We start from the raw sequence: 20,015 nt of genomic DNA on the forward strand, positions 1-20,015 counted from the left end.
GGGGTCTTGGGTTTCGGGGAACCGTTGAGTTTGAGTCAAGGGGGTCTTGGGTTTGGGGGCCCCGTTGAGTTTGAGTTGACGGGGTCTTGGGTTTCGGGGCCCCGCTGAGTTTGTCTTGATGGGGTCTTGGGTTTCGGGGTCCCGTTCAGTTTGAGTCGAGGGGGTCTTGGGTTTCGGGGCCCCGCTGAGTTGTCTTGATGGGATTTGGGGTTTGGTGCCCCATTGAGTCAAACTCAACAGGATCTTGGGTTTGGAGCCCCCTTGGTTTGACCTTGATGCGATTTGGGGTTTGGGGCCCGGCTGAGTTTGGCCCAAAGGGATTTGGGGTTTGAAGTCCCGTTGAGTTTGACTCAATAGGGTCTTAGGTTTGATGCCCCGTTGAGTTCATCTTGATGGGATCTTGGGTTGGGGGCCCCGTTGAGGTCACCTCAAAGAGGTTTGGGGTTCGGCGCCCCGTTGAGTTCGACTCAGTGGGATTTGGGGTTCGGCGCCCCGTTGAGTTCGACTCAACGGGATTTGGGGTTCGGCGCCCCGTTGAGTTCGACTCAACGGGATTTGGGGTTCGGCGCCCCGTTGAGTTCGACTCAACGGGATTTGGGGTTCGGCGCCCCGTTGAGTTCGACTCAACGGGATTTGGGGTTCGGCGCCCCGTTGAGTTCGACTCAACGGGATTTGGGGTTCGGCGCCCCGTTGAGTTCGACTCAACGGGATTTGGGGTTCGGCGCCCCGTTGAGTTCGACTCAACGGGATTTGGGGTTCGGCGCCCCGTTGAGTTCGACTCAACGGGATTTGGGGTTCGGCGCCCCGTTGAGTTCGACTCAACGGGATTTGGGGTTCGGCGCCCCGTTGAGTTTGACTCAACGGGATTTGGGGTTTGGACCCCGTTGAGTTTGAGTCAAGGGGATTTGGGGTTCGGCGCCCCGTTGAGTTCGACCCAACGGGATTTGGGGTTCGCTGCCCCGAGGGGCTTTGGGGTTTGGGTGCCCCGCTGACCCCGCCTCGCCGCGCTTCCCCCCCCACCCCCCCCAGGCCCAGGCGCGGTGCCACCGCATCGGGCAGAGCAAGGCGGTGAAGGTGTACCGCCTCATCACGCGCAACTCCTACGAGCGGGAGATGTTCGACAAGGCCAGCCTCAAGCTGGGCCTCGACAAGGCCGTGCTGCAGTCCATGAGCGGCCGCGAGGGCAACATCGCGGGGGTAAGGGGGCCCGGGGGGGGGATACAGGGGGTGGAGACCCCGTAAAAAGGGGTCCTGGGAGGGATACGGGGGGTGGAAACCCCGTAAAAAGGGGTCCTGGGGGGGAAACGGGGAGTGGAGACCCCATAAAAAGGGGTCCTGGGGGGGAAACGGGGAGTGGAGACCCCATAAAAAGGGGTCCTGGGGGGGAAATTTGGGGTGGAGACCCCGTGGGAGGGGGTTCTGGGGGGGAAATGTGGGGTGGAGAGCCCATGGGAGATGTTCTTCAAGGGGAATGAGGGGTGGAGAACCCATGGAAAGGGGTCCTGGGGGGGAAATGGGGGGTGGAGACCCCATAAAAAGGGGTCCCGGGGGGGAAACGGGGGGTGGAGACCCCGTAAAAAGGGGTTCTTCAAGGAAAAATGTGGGGTGGAGAACCCATGGGAGATGTTCTTCAAGGGAAACGAGGGGTGAAGACCCCATGGAAGGGGTTTTTTGAGGAAAAATGTGGGATGAAGACCCCATGGAAGGGGTTCTTCAAGGGAAATGGGTCTTGAAGACCCCATGGAAGGGGTTCTTCAAGGGAAATGGGTCTTGAAGACCCCATGGGAGGGGTTCTTCGAGGACAAATGTGGGGTGAAGAACCCATGGAAGATGTTCTTCAAGGGAAATGGGGTGTGAAGATGTCATGGAAGGGGTTCTTCAAAGAAATGGGTCTTGAAGACCCCATGGGAGTGGTTCTTCGAGGAAAAATGAGGGGTGGAGAACCCATGGAAGATGTTCTTCAAGGGGAATGGGTCTTGAAGACCCCGTGGAAGGGGTTCTTCAAGGACAAATGTGGGGTGGAGAACCCATGGAAGATGTTCTTCAAGGGAAACGAGGGGTGAAGACCCCATGGAAGGGGTTCTTCAAAGAAAATCGTGGGGTGAAGACCCCGTGGAAGATGTTCTTCAAGGGAAATGGGTCTTGAAGACCCCATGGAAGGGGTTCTTCGAGGAAAAACGTGGGGTGGAGAACCCATGGAAAATGTTCTTTAAGGGAAACGGGTCTTGAAGACCCCATGGAAGGGGTTCTTCGAGGAAAAATGTGGGGTGAAGACCCCATGGAAGGGGTTCTTCAAGGAAAAATGTGGGGTGAAGAACCCATAGAAGGGGTTCTTCAAGGAAAAATGTGGGGTGGAGACCCCATGGAAGGGGTTCTTCAAGGGGAATGTGGGGTGGAGACCCCATGGAAGATGTTCTTCAAGGGGAATGAGGGGTGGAGACCCCGTGGAAGGGGTTCTTCAAGGAAAAATGTGGCGTGGAGAACCCATGGAAGATGTTCTTCAAGGGGAATGAGGGGTGAAGACTCCATGGAAGGGGTTCTTCGAGGAAAAATGTGGGGTGGAGACCCCGTGGAAGGGGTTCTTCAAAGAACAATGTGGGGTGGAGAACCCATGGGAGATGTTCTTCAAGGGGAATGAGGGGTGAAGACCCCATGGGAGGGGTTCTTGGAGGAAAAATGTGGGGTGGAGACCCCATGGAAAGGGGTCCTGGGGGGGCACCCGGCGGCGTCCGTTTCCCCATCGCTCTCCTCCTCCTCCTCCTCCCTCGGCAGATCCAGCAGTTCTCCAAGAAGGAGATCGAGGACCTCCTGCGCAAGGGGGCCTACGCGGCCATCATGGAGGAGGACGACGAAGGCTCCAAGTTCTGCGAGGAGGACATCGACCAGATCCTGCTGCGCCGCACCACCACCATCACCATCGAGAGCGAGGGGAAGGGCTCCACCTTCGCCAAGGTAACCCTCCACCTTCTCCCGGGTCCCCTCCCCACCGCCCCGCGGTGGTGGGCGAGCACCTCCCCACCCCACCCCACCCACCCGTCGCCCTCCTCCAGGCGAGCTTCGTGGCGTCGGAAAACCGCAGCGACATCGCCTTGGACGACCCCAACTTCTGGCAGAAGTGGGCCAAGAAAGCCGACCTGGACCTGGACCTCCTCAACAGCAAGGTCGGGAGGAGGAGGAGGAGGAGGAGAGGGCGGCGGGGGTGGGGGAGGACCTTCCCGTCACCCTTCCCCGCTTCTCCTCCTCGCCCCAGAACAACCTGGTGATCGACACGCCGCGGGTGCGCAAGCAGACGCGGCACTTCAGCACCCTGCGCGACGACGACCTGGTGGAGTTCTCCGACCTGGAGAGCGAGGACGAGGAGAGGCCCCGCTCCCGGCGCCACGACCGCCACCACCACCACCACCACCACCACCACCACCCCCACCACCACCACCAGCAGCAGCAGCACGCCTTGCACCACCACGCCTACGGCCGCACCGACTGCTTCCGCGTGGAGAAGCACCTCCTGGTCTACGGGTGAGGAGCGGGGAGCGGGGACGTTGTCCCCTCCCACCCCGGGGGGACTTTTGGGGTTGGGGGAGGACGAGGTTCAGGTGGTTTGTGGTGGAAACCACGAGGAGGTGGTCGGAGGGAAGAGCGGGCCTTGGTTTTGGTTCGCCTCTGGTGGCAACCGGGGCTGATGTGGAGGAAAAAAGCCTCCAACTCCTCGGTGGCAACCATGAGTAGAAGCTTGACGTAGGGCAAAACCATCTCCAACTCACTGGTGGCAACCATGAGTAGAAGCTTGATGTAGAGAAAGACCATCTCCAACTCTTTGGTGGCAACCATGAGTAGATGCTTGATGTAGAGGAAAGCCACCTCCAACTCTTTGGTGGCAACCATGAGTAGATACTTGATGTAGAGGAAAGCCACCTCCAACTCTTTGGTGGCAACCATGAGTAGAAGCTTGATGTAGAGAAAAGCCACCTCCAACTCTATGGTGGCAACCATGAGTAGAAGCTTGATGTAGAGCAAAACCATCTCAAGCTCTTCTGTGGTGGCAACCACGAGGAGATGGTTGACGTAGAGAAAGACTATCTCCAACTCTCTGGTGGCAACCATGAGTAGAAGCTTGACGTAGAGAAAGACCAACTCCAACTCTATGGTGGCAACCATGAGTAGAAGCTTGACGTAGAGAAAGACCAACTCCAACTCCTTGGTGGCAACCATGAGTAGAAGCTTGGCATAGAGAAAAACCATCTCAAGCTCTTCTGTGGTGGCAACCATGAGGAGATGGTTGACGTAGAGAAAGACCAACTCCAACTCTTTGGTGGCAACCATGAGTAGTAGCTTGATGTAGAGAAAAGCCACCTCCAACTCCTTGGTGGCAACCATGAGTAGAAGCTTGGCGTAGAGAAAGACCATCTCCAACTCTTTGGTGGCAACCATGCTTGACGTAGGGAAAAAGCACCTCCAGCTCTTCTCTGGTGGCAACCACGAGTAGATGTGTGGTGGCCACGCCGTCTCCATCTCTCTGGTGGCAACCATGAGTAGAAGCTTGATGTAGAGAAAGACCAACTCCAACTCTTTGGTGTCAACCATGCTTGACGTAGGGAAAAACCACCTCCAGCTCTTCTCTGGTGGCCACCACGAGTAGATGCTTGAAGAGTAGAGTAAACCAACTCTTATTTTTGGTTCTTCTCTGGTGTCAACCACGAGTAGATGCTTGACGTGGAGGAAAACCATCTCGAGCTCTTCTCTGGTGGCAACCACGAGTAGAAGCTTGATGTGGAGAAAGACCAACTCCAACTTTCTGGTGTCAACCATGCTTGACGTAGGGAAAAAGCACCTCCAGCTCTTCTCTGGTGGCAACCACGAGTAGATGCGTGGTGGCCACGCCGTCTCCATCTCTCTGGTGGCAACCACGAGTAGAAGCTTGACGTAGAGAAAGACCAACTCCAACTCTTTGATGTCAACCATGCTTGATGTAGGGAAAAACCACCTCCAGCTCTTCTCTGGTGTCAACCACGAGTAGATGCTTGACGTGGAGGAAAACCATCTCGAGCTCTTCTCTGGTGGCAACCACGAGTAGAAGCTTGACGTAGAGAAAGACCATCTCCAACTTTCTGGTGTCAACCATGCCTGACGTAGGGAAAAACCACCTCCAGCTCTTCTCTGGTGGCAGCCACGAGTAGATGCACGGTGGCCAGACCATCTCCATCTCTCTAGTGGCAACCATGAGTAGATTCTTGATGTAGAGAAAGACCAACTCCAACTTTTTGGTGTCAACCATGCCTGACGTAGAGAAAAACCACCTCCAGCTCTTCTCTGGTGGCCACCACGAGTAGATGCTTGAAGAGTAGAGTAAACCAACTCTTATTTTTGGTTCTTCTCTGGTGTCAACCACGAGTAGATGCTTGACGTGGAGGAAAACCATCTCGAGCTCTTCTCTGGTGGCAACCACGAGTAGAAGCTTGATGTGGAGAAAGACCAACTCCAACTTTCTGGTGTCAACCATGCTTGACGTAGGGAAAAAGCACCTCCAGCTCTTCTCTGGTGGCAAGCACGAGTAGATGCGTGGTGGCCACGCCGTCTCCATCTCTCTGGTGGCAACCACGAGTAGAAGCTTGACGTAGAGAAAGACCAACTCCAACTCTTTGATGTCAACCATGCTTGATGTAGGGAAAAACCACCTCCAGCTCTTCTCTGGTGTCAACCACGAGTAGATGCTTGACGTGGAGGAAAACCATCTCGAGCTCTTCTCTGGTGGCAACCACGAGTAGAAGCTTGACGTAGAGAAAGACCATCTCCAACTTTCTGGTGTCAACCATGCCTGACGTAGGGAAAAACCACCTCCAGCTCTTCTCTGGTGGCAGCCACGAGTAGATGCACGGTGGCCAGACCATCTCCATCTCTCTAGTGGCAACCATGAGTAGATTCTTGATGTAGAGAAAGACCAACTCCAACTTTTTGGTGTCAACCATGCCTGACGTAGAGAAAAACCACCTCCAGCTCTTCTCTGGTGGCCACCACGAGTAGATGCTTGAAGAGTAGAGTAAACCAACTCTTACTTTTGGTTCTTCTCTGGTGTCAACCACGAGTAGATGGTTGACGTAGAGAAAAACCATCGCGAGCTCTTCTCTGGTGGCAACCACGAGTAGAAGCTTGACGTAGAGAAAGACCAACTCCAACTTTCTGGTGTCAACCATGCTTGACGGGATGATGGGAGGCGGGGATGCGCCGAGCCGAGGGCCGTATCGGTGACCCCTCGTCCCCCGGCAGCTGGGGCCGGTGGCGGGAGATCCTGTCGCACGGGAGGTTCAAGCGGCGCCTGTCGGAGCGGGACGTGGAGACCATCTGCCGCGCCATCCTGGTCTACTGCCTCCTCCACTACCGGGGCGACGAGAACATCAAGGGCTTCATCTGGGACCTCATCAGCCCCAGCGAGAACGGCAAGGCTAAGGAGCTCCAAAACCACTCGGGTGAGGGGGCTCCCGCAAGCCCCGGGGTGGATGGGGACCCCCCGCCGGGTCCCCCGCTGACGGCCTCCGGTCTTCTCCAGGGCTCTCCATCCCCGTCCCCCGGGGCCGCAAGGGGAAGAAGGTGAAGTCCCAGAGCACCTTCGACGTCCACAAGGCCGAGTGGATCCGCAAGTACAACCCCGACACGCTCTTCCAGGACGAGAGCTACAAGAAGCACCTCAAGCACCAGTGCAACAAGTGAGTGGGGGGTTGGGGGGGGTCACGGGGCGTCACCAGGTCCCCAAAATCCATCCCGCGTCCCCAAAATCCATCCCGCGTCCCCAAAATCCATCTCATGTCCCCCAAATCCATCTGAGGTCCCCCAAATCCATCCCATGTTCCCAAAATCCATCTCACGTCCCCCAAACTCCATCCAAGGTCCTCAAACTCCATCCAAGGTCCTCAAACTCCATCTCACGTCCCCAAAATCCATCTCGCGTCCCCAAAATCCATCTCACGTCCCCAAAATCCATCTCACGTCCCCAAAACCCATCTCGCGTCCCAAAATCCATCCTGCATCCTCCAAATCCATCTGAGGTCCCCAAACTCCATCTGAGGTCCCCCAAATCCATCTCGTGTCCCCCAAATTCATCCCACATCCCAAAATCCGTCTCACGTCCCCAAATCCATCTGAGGTCCCCCAAATCCATCTGAGGTCCCCAAACTCCATCTCACATCCCCAAAATCCATCTCGTGTCCCCAAAATCCATCTCACATCCCCCAAATCCATCCCAGGTCCTCAAAATCCGTCTCGCGTCCTCCAAACCCATCTGAGGTCCCCCAAACCCATCCCACGTCCCCAAAACCCATCCCACCTCCCCCAAATCCATCTCACGTCCCCAAAATCTGTCCCAGGTCCCCAAACCTGTCCCCAAACTCGTCCCGTGTCCCCAGATCTGTCCCCCATCCCCAAATCCATCCGAGGTCCCCGAATCTGTCCCCTGTCCCCGAACCCATTCGAGGTCCCCGAATCCATCCCACGTCCCCAAATCCGTCCCAAGTCCCCAAATCCGAACCCATCTGAGGTCCCCAAATCCATCCCGTGTCCCCAAACCCGTCCCCAAATCCATCCCGTGTCCCCAAACCCGTCCCCAAATCCATCCGAGGTCCCCCAAAATCCATCTGAGGTCCCCCAAAATCCATGCCAGGTCCCCGAATTCATCCGAGGTCCCCAAATCCGTCGCACGTCCCAAAATCCGTCCCAGGTCCCCAAATCCATCCAAGGTCCCCAGTCCCCGAACCCGTCCCTGGTCCTCGAATCCGTCCGAGGTCCCCAAATCCGTCCCGTGGCCCCAAATCCATTCGAGGTCCCCGAATCCGTCCCAGGTCCCCAAATCCGTCCCAGGTCCCCGGTCCCCGAACCCGTCCCTGGTCCTCGAATCTATTTGAGGTCCCCAAATCCATCCTGCGGCCCCAAATCCGTCCCAGGTCCCCAAATCCATCACAGGTCCCCAAATCCATCACAGGTCCCCAAATCCATCCAAGGTCCCCGGTCCTCGAATCCGTCCCTGGTCCCCGAATCCGTCCCGCAGCCCCAAATCCATCCCGCGGCCCCAAATCCATTCGAGGTCCCCAAATCCGTCCCAGGTCCCCAAATCCATCCCACGTCCCGGGTCCCCAAACCCGTCCTGGGTCCCCGAATCCCTCCCGTGGCCCCAAACCCGCCCCCGGTCCCGTTCCTGACACCTTTTTCTCCTCCTTGCCCCCACCAGGGTGCTGCTCCGCGTGCGGATGCTCTACTACCTGCGGCAGGAGGTGATCGGGGACCAGGCGGAGAAGGTGCTGGCGGGGGCCATGGCCAGGTGAGGGCCCCGCACCTCGTGGACCCATTTTGGGGTGCTCCAGACCCATTTTGGGGTTCTACAGACCCATTTTGGGGTGTTCCAGATACATTTTGAGTGCCCTGGACCCATTTTGGGGTGCTCTAGACCCATTCTGGGTTCTTTGGGGTTCTCCAGACCCACTTTGAGGTTCTCCAGACCCATTTTGGGGTTTTCCAGACCCATTTTGGGGTGTTCCAGACCCATTTTTGAGTGCCCTAGACCCATTTTGGGGTTCTCCAGACCCACTTTGGGGTTCTCCAGACCCATTTTGGGGTTTTCCGGATCCATTTTGGGGTGCTCCAGACCCATTATGGGGTTCTTTGGGGTTCTCCAGACTCATTTTGGGGTTCTCCACACCCACTTTGAGGTTCTTCAGGCCCACTTTGGGGTGCTCCAGACCCATTTTGGGGTTTTCCGGACCTGTTTTGGGGTGTTCCAGGCCCATTTTTGAGTGCCCTGGACCCATTTTGGGGGGCTCCAGACCCATTATGGGGTTCTTTGGGGTTCTCCAGCCCCACTTTGAGGTTCTCCAGACCCATTTTGGGTTCTTTGGGGTGCTCCAGACCTACTTTGAGGTTCTCCAGACCCAATCTGAGGTGCTCCAGCCCCATTTTGGGGTGTCCCAGACCCATTTTGTGTATCTTTGGGGTGCTCCAGGACCGTTTTGAGGTTCTCCAGCCCCACTTTGAGGTTCTCCAACCCCATTTTGAGGTTCTTTGAGGTGCTCCAGCCCCACTTTGAGGTTCTTTGAGGTTCTCCAGCCCCACTTTGAGGTTCTCCAACTCCATTTTGAGGTTCTTTGAGGTTCTCTAGCCCCACGTTGAGGTTCTCCAACCCCATTTTGAGGTTCTTTGAGGTTCTCCAACCCCATTTTGAGGTCCTTTGAGGTTCTCCAGCCCCATTTTGAGGTTCTTTGAGGTGCTCCAACCCCACTTTGAGGTTCTTTGAGGTACTCCAGCCCCACTTTGAGGTTCCCCAACCCCAATTCATGACCGTTCCTGGAGCCCCAGCCCCATTTTGGGGGTTCCCCGTCCCCGTTTTGGGGTCCTCTGGCTTCCCGAGCCCCCCCCGCTTCTACCCCGCAGCGAGATCGACATCTGGTTCCCGCTGGTGGAGCAGCTGGAGGTGCCGACCGCCTGGTGGGACGCTGAGGCCGACAAATCCCTCCTCATCGGCGTCTTCAAGCACGGTGCGTACTTCTCAGGCCGGGCGCTGAGGTTTCGGGGCGAAATCCGAAGGATTTGGGTCGCCGACAGTCTTCCTCGCCCCTTTTTTTTGGCTTTGTAGGGTACGAGAAGTACAACACCATGCGGGCCGACCCCGCGCTCTGCTTCCTGGAGAAGGCCGGCCGCCCCGACGAGAAGGCGATCGCTGCCGAGCAGCGCCTGGACGTCGGGGAAGGGTGAGACCCCGGGGGTGTCCCCGAAACCCCGACGGTGTCCCCAAAATCCCGACGGTGTCCCCAAAACCCCAACTTTGTCCCCAAAACCCCAACGGTGTCCCCAAAACCCAGACGGTGTCTCCAAAACCCCAACGGTGTCCCCAAGACCCCAACAATGTCCTCAAAACCCCAGCGATGTCCCCGAAACCCCGACGGTGTCCCCAAAACCCCAACTTAGTCCCCAAAACCCCGAGGGTGTCCCCAAAACCCCAACGATTTCCCCAAGACCCCAACAATGTCCCCAAGACCCCAACAGTGTCCCCGAAACCCCAACAGTGTCCCCAAAACCCAGACGACGTCCCCAAAACCCCCCAACAATGACACCAAGACCCCAACAATGTCCCAAAGCCCCCAACAATGCCCCCAAGAGTGTCCCCAAGACCCCAGCGATGTCCCCAAGACCCCGATGACGTCCCCAAAGCCCCCAACAATGTCCCCAAGAGTGTCCCCAGGCCCCCAACGATGTCCCAAAGCCCCCAACAGTGCCCCCAAGAGTGTCCCCAAGACCCCAACAATGTCCCAAAGAGTGTCCCCAAGCCCTCAAGGATGTCCCCAAGACCCCAAGAGTGTCCCCAAGCCCCCAACGATGTCCCCAAGACCCCAAGAGTGTCCCCAAGACCCCAACGATGTCCCAAAGAGTGTCCCCAAGCCCTCAAGGATGTCCCAAAGCCCCCAACGATGTCCCCAAGGATGTCCCCAAAGACCCCAACGATGTCCCCAAGCGCCCATCAATGTCCCCAAGACCCCAAGAGTGTCCCCAAGAATGTCCCCAGGCCCCCAACGATGTCCCCAAGACCCCAACGATGTCCCAAAGCCCCCGACAATGCCCCCAAGAGTGTCCCCAAGACCCCAACGATGTCCCAAAGAGTGTCCCCAAGCCCTCAAGGATGTCCCCAAGACCCCGAGGGTGTCCCCAAGCCCCCGAGGATGTCCCCAAGCCCCCGAGGGTGCCCCCGCCGGGTGCCGGTGATGACTGTGCCATGCTAATACCGACGGGCGGTGGCCCGGCTGAGTTCAACGTCTTCTCGGGATGGTCTGAGGCACCCCGGGGGAGGTCGTGGTGGCATCTCGGGGGGCTTCCAGGGGGGGCGGGGGGCTTCCAGGGGGTGCGGGGGGCTTCCAAGGGGGTGGGGGCTCACGGTTGTCCCCTCTGTCCCCACCCCCAGCGTGGATTTCGACAAGGACTGCGAGGACCCCGAGTACAAGCCCCTGCCGGGGACGGCGAAGGAGGTGGACGAGGAGGTGAGCCGGGGGTGGAGACCCCCCCCCCCCCCCAAAATTTGGGGGTCTTGGGGGCACGAGAAGGTCCCCATGGTCCCCCCCTTTTTTGTCCCCGCAGAGCGACCCCCTGATGCTGCTGGACGAGGAGATCTCGGTGGTGGACGGGGACGAAGGTAACCACGATGTCCTGGAGGCGTCCCCAGCCCCACGGGGGTGTCCCCAACCCCAGGGAGGCGTCCCCAACCCCATGGAGATGTCCCCAACCCCTTTATCCTAACGAAGAACCCTACCACAATGGGATTGAGATGTCCCCAACCCCATTGTCCCCATGAAGAACCCAACCACGACGTCGTGGAGGTGTCCACCATGCCCGTGGCACCCAACGGGTGCTTGTAGGACCCCGTGGAGCTGTCCCCAGCCCCGTGGAGGTGTCCCCAACCCCTTTATCCCCACAAAGAACCCTACCGCGATGGGTTTGAGATGTCCCCAACCCCTTTATGACCACGAAGAACCCAACCAGGACGTCGTGGAGATGTCCACCATGCCCGTGGCACCCAACGGGTGCTTGTAGGACCCCGTGGAGGTGTCTCCAACCCCATGGAGGTGTCTCCAACCCCATGGAGGTGTCCCCAACCCCTTTATCCCCACGAAGAACCCTACCGCGATGGGATTGAGATGTCCCCAACCCCTTTATGACCACGAAGAACCCAACCACGACGTCGTGGAGGTGTCCACCATGCCCGTGGCACCCAACGGGTGCTTGTAGGACCCCGTGGAGGTGTCCCCAACCCCCCGGAGATGTCCCCAACCCCATGGAGATGTCCCCAACCCCTTTATGCCCATGAAGAATCCCACCACGATGGGATTGAGATGTCCCCAACCCCATTGTCCCCATGAAGAACCCAACCACGACGTCGTGGAGATGTCCACCATGCCCGTGGCACCCAACGGGTGCTTGTAGGACCCCGTGGAGGTGTCCCCAACCCCATGGAGGTGTCCCCAACCCCATGGAGATGTCCCCAACCCGTTTATCCCCATGAAGAACCCAACCACAACGTCACGGAGACGTCCACCATGCCCGCGGCACCCAACGGGTGCGTGTAGGACCTCATGGAGATGTCTCCTCCGCCAGGTCCTCCGGGACAGCCGCCGGCGTGGCCGGCGGGCTCGGTGCTGACGGCCCGGCTGCGACGCTTGGTGGCCGCGTGCCAACGCTCGTGCCAACGCCAGCGCCTACGGGCCGAGGCAGCCGCCCGGGGCGAGCGGCGCCGGCGACGCTGCGAGGCCGCCTGCAAGCTCAAGGAGATGGCGCGGCGACAGAAACAGCAACGGTACGGGGGGGCCTGGGGGGCCGGGGGGGTGGCCGGTAGGTTTTGGGGGTTCTCGGGGGTCATATTTGAGGTTCTGGGGGTGGTGGGACCCCATACATGGGGTTTTTGTGGTGGTGGGACCCATAAATTTTGGTTTTGGGGGTTCTCGGGGGTCATATTTGAGGTTCTGGGGGCGGTGGGACCCCATACGTTGGGTTTTTGGGGTTCTGTAGGCATCTGCACGGGGTTTTGAGGGTGCTAGGAGACACTTAGTAGGGTTTTCGGGGTGTTGGGATCGATAAGTTGGGTTTTGGGGGTTCTCGGAGGTCATATTTTAGGTTCTGGGGGCAGTGGGACCCCATACATGGGGTTTTTGGGGTTCTGTAGGCATCTGCATGGGGTTTTGAGGGTGCTAGGAGACACTTAGTAGGGTTTTTGGGGTGTTGGGATCGATAAGTTGGGTTTTGGGGGTTCTCAGAGGTCATATTTGAGGTTCTGGGGGTGGTGGGACCCATAAACTTTGGTTTGGCGGGTTTTTGGGGGTCATATTTGAGGTTCTGGGGGTGGTGGGACCCCATGATTTGGGTTTTTGGGGTGCTAGGAGACAGTTAATGGGGTTTTTGGGGTGTTAGGATCCATAAGTTTGGCTTTTGTGAGTTCTTGGAGGTCATACGTGAGGTTCTGGGGGTGTTGGGACCCCATACATTGGGTTTTTGGGGTGCTGTAGGCATCTCCATGGGGTTTTGAGGGCAGTGGGACACCATAGTAAAGGTTTTTGGGGTGTTGGGATCCCCTTTGAGGTTTTTTGGGGGGTTCCAGGACCCCACACATGGGGTTTTTTGAACCCACACCTGAATTTTCGGGATGTCGCGACCCCCCCTTTGATCCCCACGTCCGTTTCGGGGTCCCACCACAAGCTCCTTGCCCCCCCCCAGGTGGACGCGGCGGGAGCAGGCCGACTTCTACCGGGTGGTGTCCACTTTCGGGGTGGAGTTCGACCCCGAGACCCGTCGCTTCCGCTGGGGTCGCTTCCGCGCCCTGGCCCGGCTGGAGCGCAAGACGGACGAGAGCTTGGCCAAGTTCTTCCACGGCTTCGTGGCCATGTGCCGGCAGGTCTGCCGCCTGCCGCCGGCGCCCGGGGACGGTGAGGAGATGGGGGCGCGGCCCCCTCGGGGGGTCCCCTGGGTTGGGGCGGAGGGGACGGGTGGGGGTGGCGGGGACGTCCCCGTGGGCGTGGAGAACGTCTTGAGAAGGTGGCGGCGGGGTTTCCGATGAGGTCGTTGGGTTGGGGTCATCTCCATGGCCATGGGGGACATCTTCATGGCCATGGAGGACATCTCCAACCCATAGGGATGGGGTTCCTGTTGAGGTCGTTGGGTTGGGGTCATCTTCGTGGTCGTGGAGAACATCTCCAGAAGGTAGCGATGGGGTTTCCGGTGAGGTCGTTGGGTTGGGGACATCTCCACGGCCATGGGGGACATCTTCAAGGTCATGGAGAACATCTCCAGGAGGTAGTGATGGGGTTTCCGGTGAGGTCGTTGGGTTGGGGTCATCTCCATGGCCATGGGGGACATCTTCGTGGCCATGGAGAACATCTCCAGAAGGTAGCGATGGGGTTTCCAAGGAGGTCGTCGGGTTGGGGTCATCTCCATGGCCATGGAGGACATCTTGAGAAGGTAGCGATGGGGTTTCCGATGAGGTCGTTGGGTTGGGGTCATCTCCATGGCCATGGGGGACATCTCCAACCCCATAAATATGGATGTCCTAAAGGGGACAATGGGTTGGGGACATCTTCATGGCCATGGAGGACGTCTCCAACCCATAGGGATGGGGTTTCCGGTGAGGTCGTTGGGTTGGGGTCATCTCCATGGCCATGGAGGACATCTCCAACCCCATAAATCTGGATGTCCTAAAGGGGACAATGGGTTGGGGACATCTCCATGGCCATGGGGGACATCTCCAACCCGTTAGGATGGGGTTTCCAAGGAGGTCGTTGGGTTGGGGTAATCTCCATGGCCATGGGGGACATCTTCATGGCCATGGAGGACGTCTCCAACCCATAGGGATGGGGTTCCTGTTGAGGTCATTGGGTTGGGGTCATCTTCATGGCCATGGAGGCCATGGGGCCAAGAGGTTGAGGCCATCTCCACAGGGATGGAGGCCATGGGGACGAGTTGAGGCCACCTCCATGGGGACGGAGGCCATGGGGATGTAGAGGTTGAGGCCATCTCCATGGGCATGGGGCCAAGAGGTTGAGGCCATCTCCATGAGGATGGAGGCCATGAGGACGAGTTGAGGCCACCTCCATGGGGATGGAGGCCATGGGGATGTAGAGGTTGAGGCCACCTCCATGGGCACGGGGCCAAGAGGTTGAGGCCACCTCCATGGGGACGGAGGCCATGGGGATGTAGAGGTTGAGGCCACCTCCATGGGCGTGGGGCCAAGAGGTTGAGGCCATCTCCATGGGGATGGAGGCCATGGGGATGAGTTGAGGCCACCTCCAGGAGGACGGAGTCCATGGGGACAAGAGGTTGAGGCCACCTCCATGGGGACGGAGGCCATGGGGATGTAGAGGTTGAGGCCACCTCCATGGGCACGGGGCCAAGAGGTTGAGGCCATCTCCACGGGGATGGAGGCCATGGGGACGAGTTGAGGCCATCTCCATGGGGACGGAGGCCATGGGGATGTAGAGGTTGAGGCCACCTCCATGGGGATGGAGGCCATGGGGCCAAGAGGTTGAGGTCATCTCCATGGGGATGGAGGCCATGGGGATGTAGAGGTTGAGGCCACCTCCACAGGGATGGAGGCCATGGGGCCAAGAAGTTGAGGCCATCTCCATGGGGATGGAGGCCATGGGGATGTAGAGGTTGAGGCCATCTCCACGGGGATGGGGCCAAGAGGTTGAGGCCACCTCCAGGGGCATTGAGGCCATGGGGATGAGTTGAGGCCACCTCCAGGAGGACGGAGTCCATGGGGACAAGAGGTTGAGGCCACCTCCATGGGGACGGAGGCCATGGGGATGTAGAGGTTGAGGCCACCTCCATGGGCACAGGGCCAAGAGGTTGAGGCCATCTCCACGGGGATGGAGGCCATGGGGACGAGTTGAGGCCACCTCCAGGAGGACGGAGGCCATGGGGCCAAGAGGTTGAGGCCACCTGCACAGGGATGGAGGCCATGGGGCCAAGAGGTTGAGGCCACCTCCACGGGGACGGAGGCCATGGGGGTGTAGAGGTTGAGGCCACCTCCATGGGCACGGGGCCAAGAGGTTGAGGCCACCTCCACGCCGGGTGGAGGCCGCCTCCAACCCCCCGGTCACGAGGCCTCCGAACGAGGCCGAGACCTCGAGGCCACCCCCCGGGGGGGAGGACGGAGGCCACCTCCGCCCCGCGGAGGCCGCCTCGCTGACGCTTCCCCCCCCCTTACCAGAGCCCCCGGACCCCTCGGTCCCCGTCACCCCCGTCTCGGCCGAGCGGGCCTCCCGCAGCCTCCGCCGCCTGGCCCTCCTGCGGCGCCTCCGCGAGCAGGTCCTGCGCCACCCGCTGCTCCCCGCCCGCCTGGCCCTGTGTCCCCAGCCGGGCCCCGAGCTCCCCGCCTGGTGGCAGCGGGGCCGGCACGACGGCGAGCTCCTGCGCGGGGCCGCCCGCCACGGCCTTGCCCGCCCGGAGGCCGCCATCATCGGAGACCCGGACTTCTCCTTCCTGGCCTCCCGCTGCCGCTTCCTCCGCGCCCAGGGCGGAGGCGGAGGCGGCGCCGGGGGAGCCCCGCCGGGGACGTCGGGGGGGATGTCGGGAGGCCCGGCCCCGGCCCCGGCGGGCGAAGAGGACGAGGACTCGGAGCTGGAGCTCGGCAAGCTCTCGGCCTCCGCCTCCGAGTCGTCCTCCGGGGAAGAGGACAGCGACGAGGAGAGGGGTGAGACGGGCCTCTTTTTTTTTTTTTGGGGGGTGGGGGGACATTTGGGGACACCCCCGACCGCTTTTAGGGGACCGCCGCCATTTACGGGACCCCAAATTTCTTTAGGGCCTCCCAGTTCCTTGTAGAACATCGGATTTTGTAGAGGCCGCCTCTTTTCGTGGAGGACGTTTGTTTTCTGTAGGGTCTCCCGACCTTTGTAGGGCCTCCTATTTTTGTAGGACCCCCCCACGTTTTATTTTGGGGACCCCCCCGAATCTTTTAGGACCCCCTATTTTCTTCTAGGACCCCCCAAATTCTTGTAGGACCCCAAAATTCTTGTAGGGCCTCCCAGTTTTGTGTAGAACATCGAATTTTGTAGAGGCCGCCTCTTTTCTTGGAGGATGTTTGTTTTTTGTAGGGCCTCCTATTTTTGTGGAACCCCCCCCGTTTTATTTTGGGGACCCCCCCGAATCTTTTAGGACCCCCAAAATTCTTCTAGGACCCCCAATTTTCTTGTAGGACCCCCACATTCTTGTAGGGCCTCCTGGTTTTGTGTAGAACGTCGGATTTTGTAGAGGCCGCCTCTTCTTGGAGGACGTTTGTTTTTTGTAGGGCCTCCTATTTTTGTAGGACCCCCCCGTTTTATTTCGGGGACCCCCAATTTTCTTGTAGGACCCCCCAAATTCTTGTAGGACCCCAAATTTCTGGTAGGGCCTCCCAATTCCTTGTAGAACGTCGAATTTTGTAGAGGCCGCCTCTTTTCTTGGAGGACGTTTGTTTTCTGTAGGGTCTCCCGACCTTTGTAGGGCCTCCTATTTTTGTAGGACCCCCCCGAAGCTTTTAGGACCCCCCAAATTCTTGTAGGACCCCAAATTTCTTGTAGGGCCTCCCAATTTCGTGTAGAACATCGAATTTTGTAGAGGCCACCTCTTTTCGTGGAGGACGTTTGTTTTCTGTAGGGTCTCCCGACCTTTGTAGGGCCTCCTATTTTTGTAGGACCCCCCCGTTTTATTTTGGTGACCCCCCCGATTCTTTTAGGACCCCCAAAATTCTCGTAGGACCCCAAATTTCTTGTAGGGCCTCCCAATTTCGTGTAGAACATCGAATTTTGTAGAGACCGCCTCTTCCTGGAGGACGTTTGTTTTCTGTAGGGCCTCCTATTTTTGTGGGACCCCCCCGTTTTATTTTGGGGACCCCCCCCGAAGCTTCTAGGACCCCCAAAATTCTTCTAGGACCCCCAATTTTCTCGTAGGACCCCAAATTTCTTGTAGGGTCTCCCAATTCCTTGTAGAACATCGAATTTTGTAGAGACCGCCTCTTCCTGGAGGACGTTTGTTTTTTGTAGGACCTCCTATTTTTGTGGAACCCCCCCGTTTTATTTTGGGGACCCCCCCGAAGCTTCTAGGACCCCCAAAATTCTTCTAGGACCCCCAATTTTCTCGTAGAACCCCAAATTTCTTGTAGGGCCTCCCAATTCCTTGTAGAACATCGAATTTTGTAGAGGCCGCCTCTTTTCGTGGAGGACGTTTGTTTTCTGTAGGGTCTCCCGACCTTTGTAGGGCCTCCTATTTTTGTAGGACCCCCCCAAGTTTTATTTCGGGGACCCCCCCAAATCTTTTAGGACCCCCAATTTTCTCGTAGGACCCCAAATTTCTTGTAGGGCCTCCCAATTTCGTGTAGAACATCGAATTTTGTAGAGGCCGCCTCTTTTCGTGGAGGACATTTGTTTTCTGTAGGGCCGCCTGTTTTTGTAGGACCCCCCCCCATTTTATTTTGGGGCCCCCCCCGATTCTTTTAGGACCCCCAATTTTCTCATAGGACCCCCAAATTTCCTCTAAACCCCCCCAAATTTCTTCCAGAACCTCCCAAATTTTCGGAGGCCACCTCCTTTTTTCGGCCTCCAACCCTTGTAGGACCTCCAATTTTCGTAGGACCCCCCCTTTTTTTTTCAAGGACCCCCCAATTAATTTTGGGGACCCCCCCAAATTTTCTAAGACCCCCAAATTTCCTCCAAAACCCCCCAAATTTCTTCCAGAACCTCCCAAATTTTCGGAGGCCACCTCCTTTTTTCGGCCTCCAACCCTTGTAGGACCTCCAATTTTCATAGGACCCCCCCTTTTTTTTTCGGGACCCCCCAATTTATTTTGGGGACCCCCCAATTCTTTTAGGACCCCCAATTTTCTCATAGGACCCCAAATTTCCTCTTAGACCCCCCAAATTTTTGCAGAACCTCCCAAATTTTCAGAGGCCACCTCCTTTTTTCGGCCTCCAACCCTTGTAGGACCTCCTGTTTTCGTAGGACCCCCCCCTTTTTCTTTCGGGACCCCCCCTATTTATTTTGGGGACCCCCCCAATTCTTTTAGGAGCCCCAATTTTCTCATAGGACCCCCAAATTTCCTCCAAAACCCCCCAAATTTCTTCCAGAACCTCCCAAATTTTCGGAGGCCACCTCCTTTTTTCGGCCTCCAAACCCTTGTAGGACCTCCAATTTTTTCGGGACCCCCCCTTTTTTTTTCCGGACCCCCCCCCCCCCCCCAATTAATTTCGGGGACCCCTCCCCTCCCCCCCCCAGGTCCGGAGCCTTCCTGCGGGGGCGCCAAGCTGTCGGAGGACGAGGAGGACGAGGACGAGGAGGAGGAGGAGGAGGACGAAGACGAGGACGAGGACGAGGAGGACGAGTCCCCCCCGCCCCCCCACGGCGCCGCCGCCCCCCCGGGACCCCCCCGGCACCTCCACGAGTGGCCCAAGGTAACCCCCCCCCCCCAAAAAAAAATTGGGGGGACCCCAAAATATTTTGGGGTCAAATCCGCAGGTTTCGGTAAATTTTCGGTGCCCCCCCTCATTTTTTTGCAGTTTCCCCTCGTTTTTTGAGGGCCCCCCCCCATTTTTTAAGGTTTCCCCTCAATTTTTGGGAGGCCCCCCCCATTTTTTTTACCTCCCCTCCAATTTTTTGGGGTGCCCCCCCCGAATTTTTAGGGCACGCCAAAATTTTGGGAACCCCTTTTTTTGCCTAATTTTTGTTTTTTTTCCCCCAATTTTTAGTTTTCTCCCCATTTTGTTGTTGCCCCCCAAATTTTTGGGGTATCCCCCTAACTTTTTGCTGCCCCCCCCCCCCCCCCGATTTTGGACACCCCTAAATTTGGGTGCCCCCAAATTTTTGTATTTTCCCTCCAAATTTTTGTATTTTCTCTCCAAATTTTTGTATTTTCCCTCCAAATTTTTGAATTTTCCCCCAAATTTTCTGAATTTCCCCCAAATTTCTGTATTACCCCAAAAATTTTATATATTTCCTCCCAAATTTCTGTATTTTCCCCACAAATTTTTCTATTTCCCCCCATTTTTTCAATTTTCCCCCCAATTTTTGTATTTCTCTCGTTTTTCCAATTTTCCCTTTTTTTGTATTCCCAATTTTTAATTTTTCCCCCAATTTTTTTAAAATTTCCCCCCAATTTTTTAAAATGTCTTTAAAAAAAATCCCCCATTTTTTTTAAATGTCCCCCAAAAGTTTTATATTTCCTCTTAATTTTTGTAATTTCCCACCTAATTTTTGTAGTTTTCCTTCTTTTTTGTATTCCCTCAATTTTTATAATTTTTCCCAAATTTTCACCATTTTCCCTCCGCATTTTGTATTTCTCCCCCAATTTTTATGTTCTCTCCTATTTTTATGCCCCCCTCCATTTTATTGCAATTTCTCTCCAAAATTTTATCCATTTTCCCCCAAATTTTGTATTTCCCTCCAATTTTTGTAATTTTCTTCCAAAATTTTAGATTTCCTCCTCAATTTTTCCATATTTACCCCCCAATTTTTCTAATTTCCCCCTAATTTTTG

The 20,015-nt window shown here is 57.1% G+C and overlaps 1 protein-coding gene across 1 annotated transcript in view; it reads left to right on the plus strand.

Moving 5' to 3' along the window:
* Positions 1–19,057, plus strand: part of CHD8 (chromodomain helicase DNA binding protein 8) — a gene marked incomplete at its 3' end in the record, with an annotated part of 33,987 nt that extends 14,930 nt beyond the window's left edge. Inside the window, exons 18-33 of the mRNA XM_083815039.1 lie at positions 1,030–1,197; positions 2,773–2,952; positions 3,051–3,161; positions 3,251–3,516; positions 6,262–6,461; positions 6,542–6,698; positions 8,213–8,302; positions 9,409–9,512; positions 9,611–9,725; positions 10,931–11,006; positions 11,104–11,158; positions 12,118–12,316; positions 13,231–13,439; positions 15,722–16,204; positions 18,759–18,934; positions 19,040–19,057. Coding sequence (XP_083671165.1) covers positions 1,030–1,197; positions 2,773–2,952; positions 3,051–3,161; positions 3,251–3,516; positions 6,262–6,461; positions 6,542–6,698; positions 8,213–8,302; positions 9,409–9,512; positions 9,611–9,725; positions 10,931–11,006; positions 11,104–11,158; positions 12,118–12,316; positions 13,231–13,439; positions 15,722–16,204; positions 18,759–18,934; positions 19,040–19,057 — 2,607 coding nt within the window. The remainder of the gene's footprint in view (positions 1–1,029; positions 1,198–2,772; positions 2,953–3,050; positions 3,162–3,250; positions 3,517–6,261; positions 6,462–6,541; positions 6,699–8,212; positions 8,303–9,408; positions 9,513–9,610; positions 9,726–10,930; positions 11,007–11,103; positions 11,159–12,117; positions 12,317–13,230; positions 13,440–15,721; positions 16,205–18,758; positions 18,935–19,039) is intronic.
* Between the last annotated feature and the right edge of the window lie 958 nt (positions 19,058–20,015).

Source organism: Anser anser (genome assembly GCF_964211835.1).
Source record: "Anser anser genome assembly, chromosome: 34".
Lineage (NCBI taxonomy): Eukaryota > Metazoa > Chordata > Aves > Anseriformes > Anatidae > Anser > Anser anser.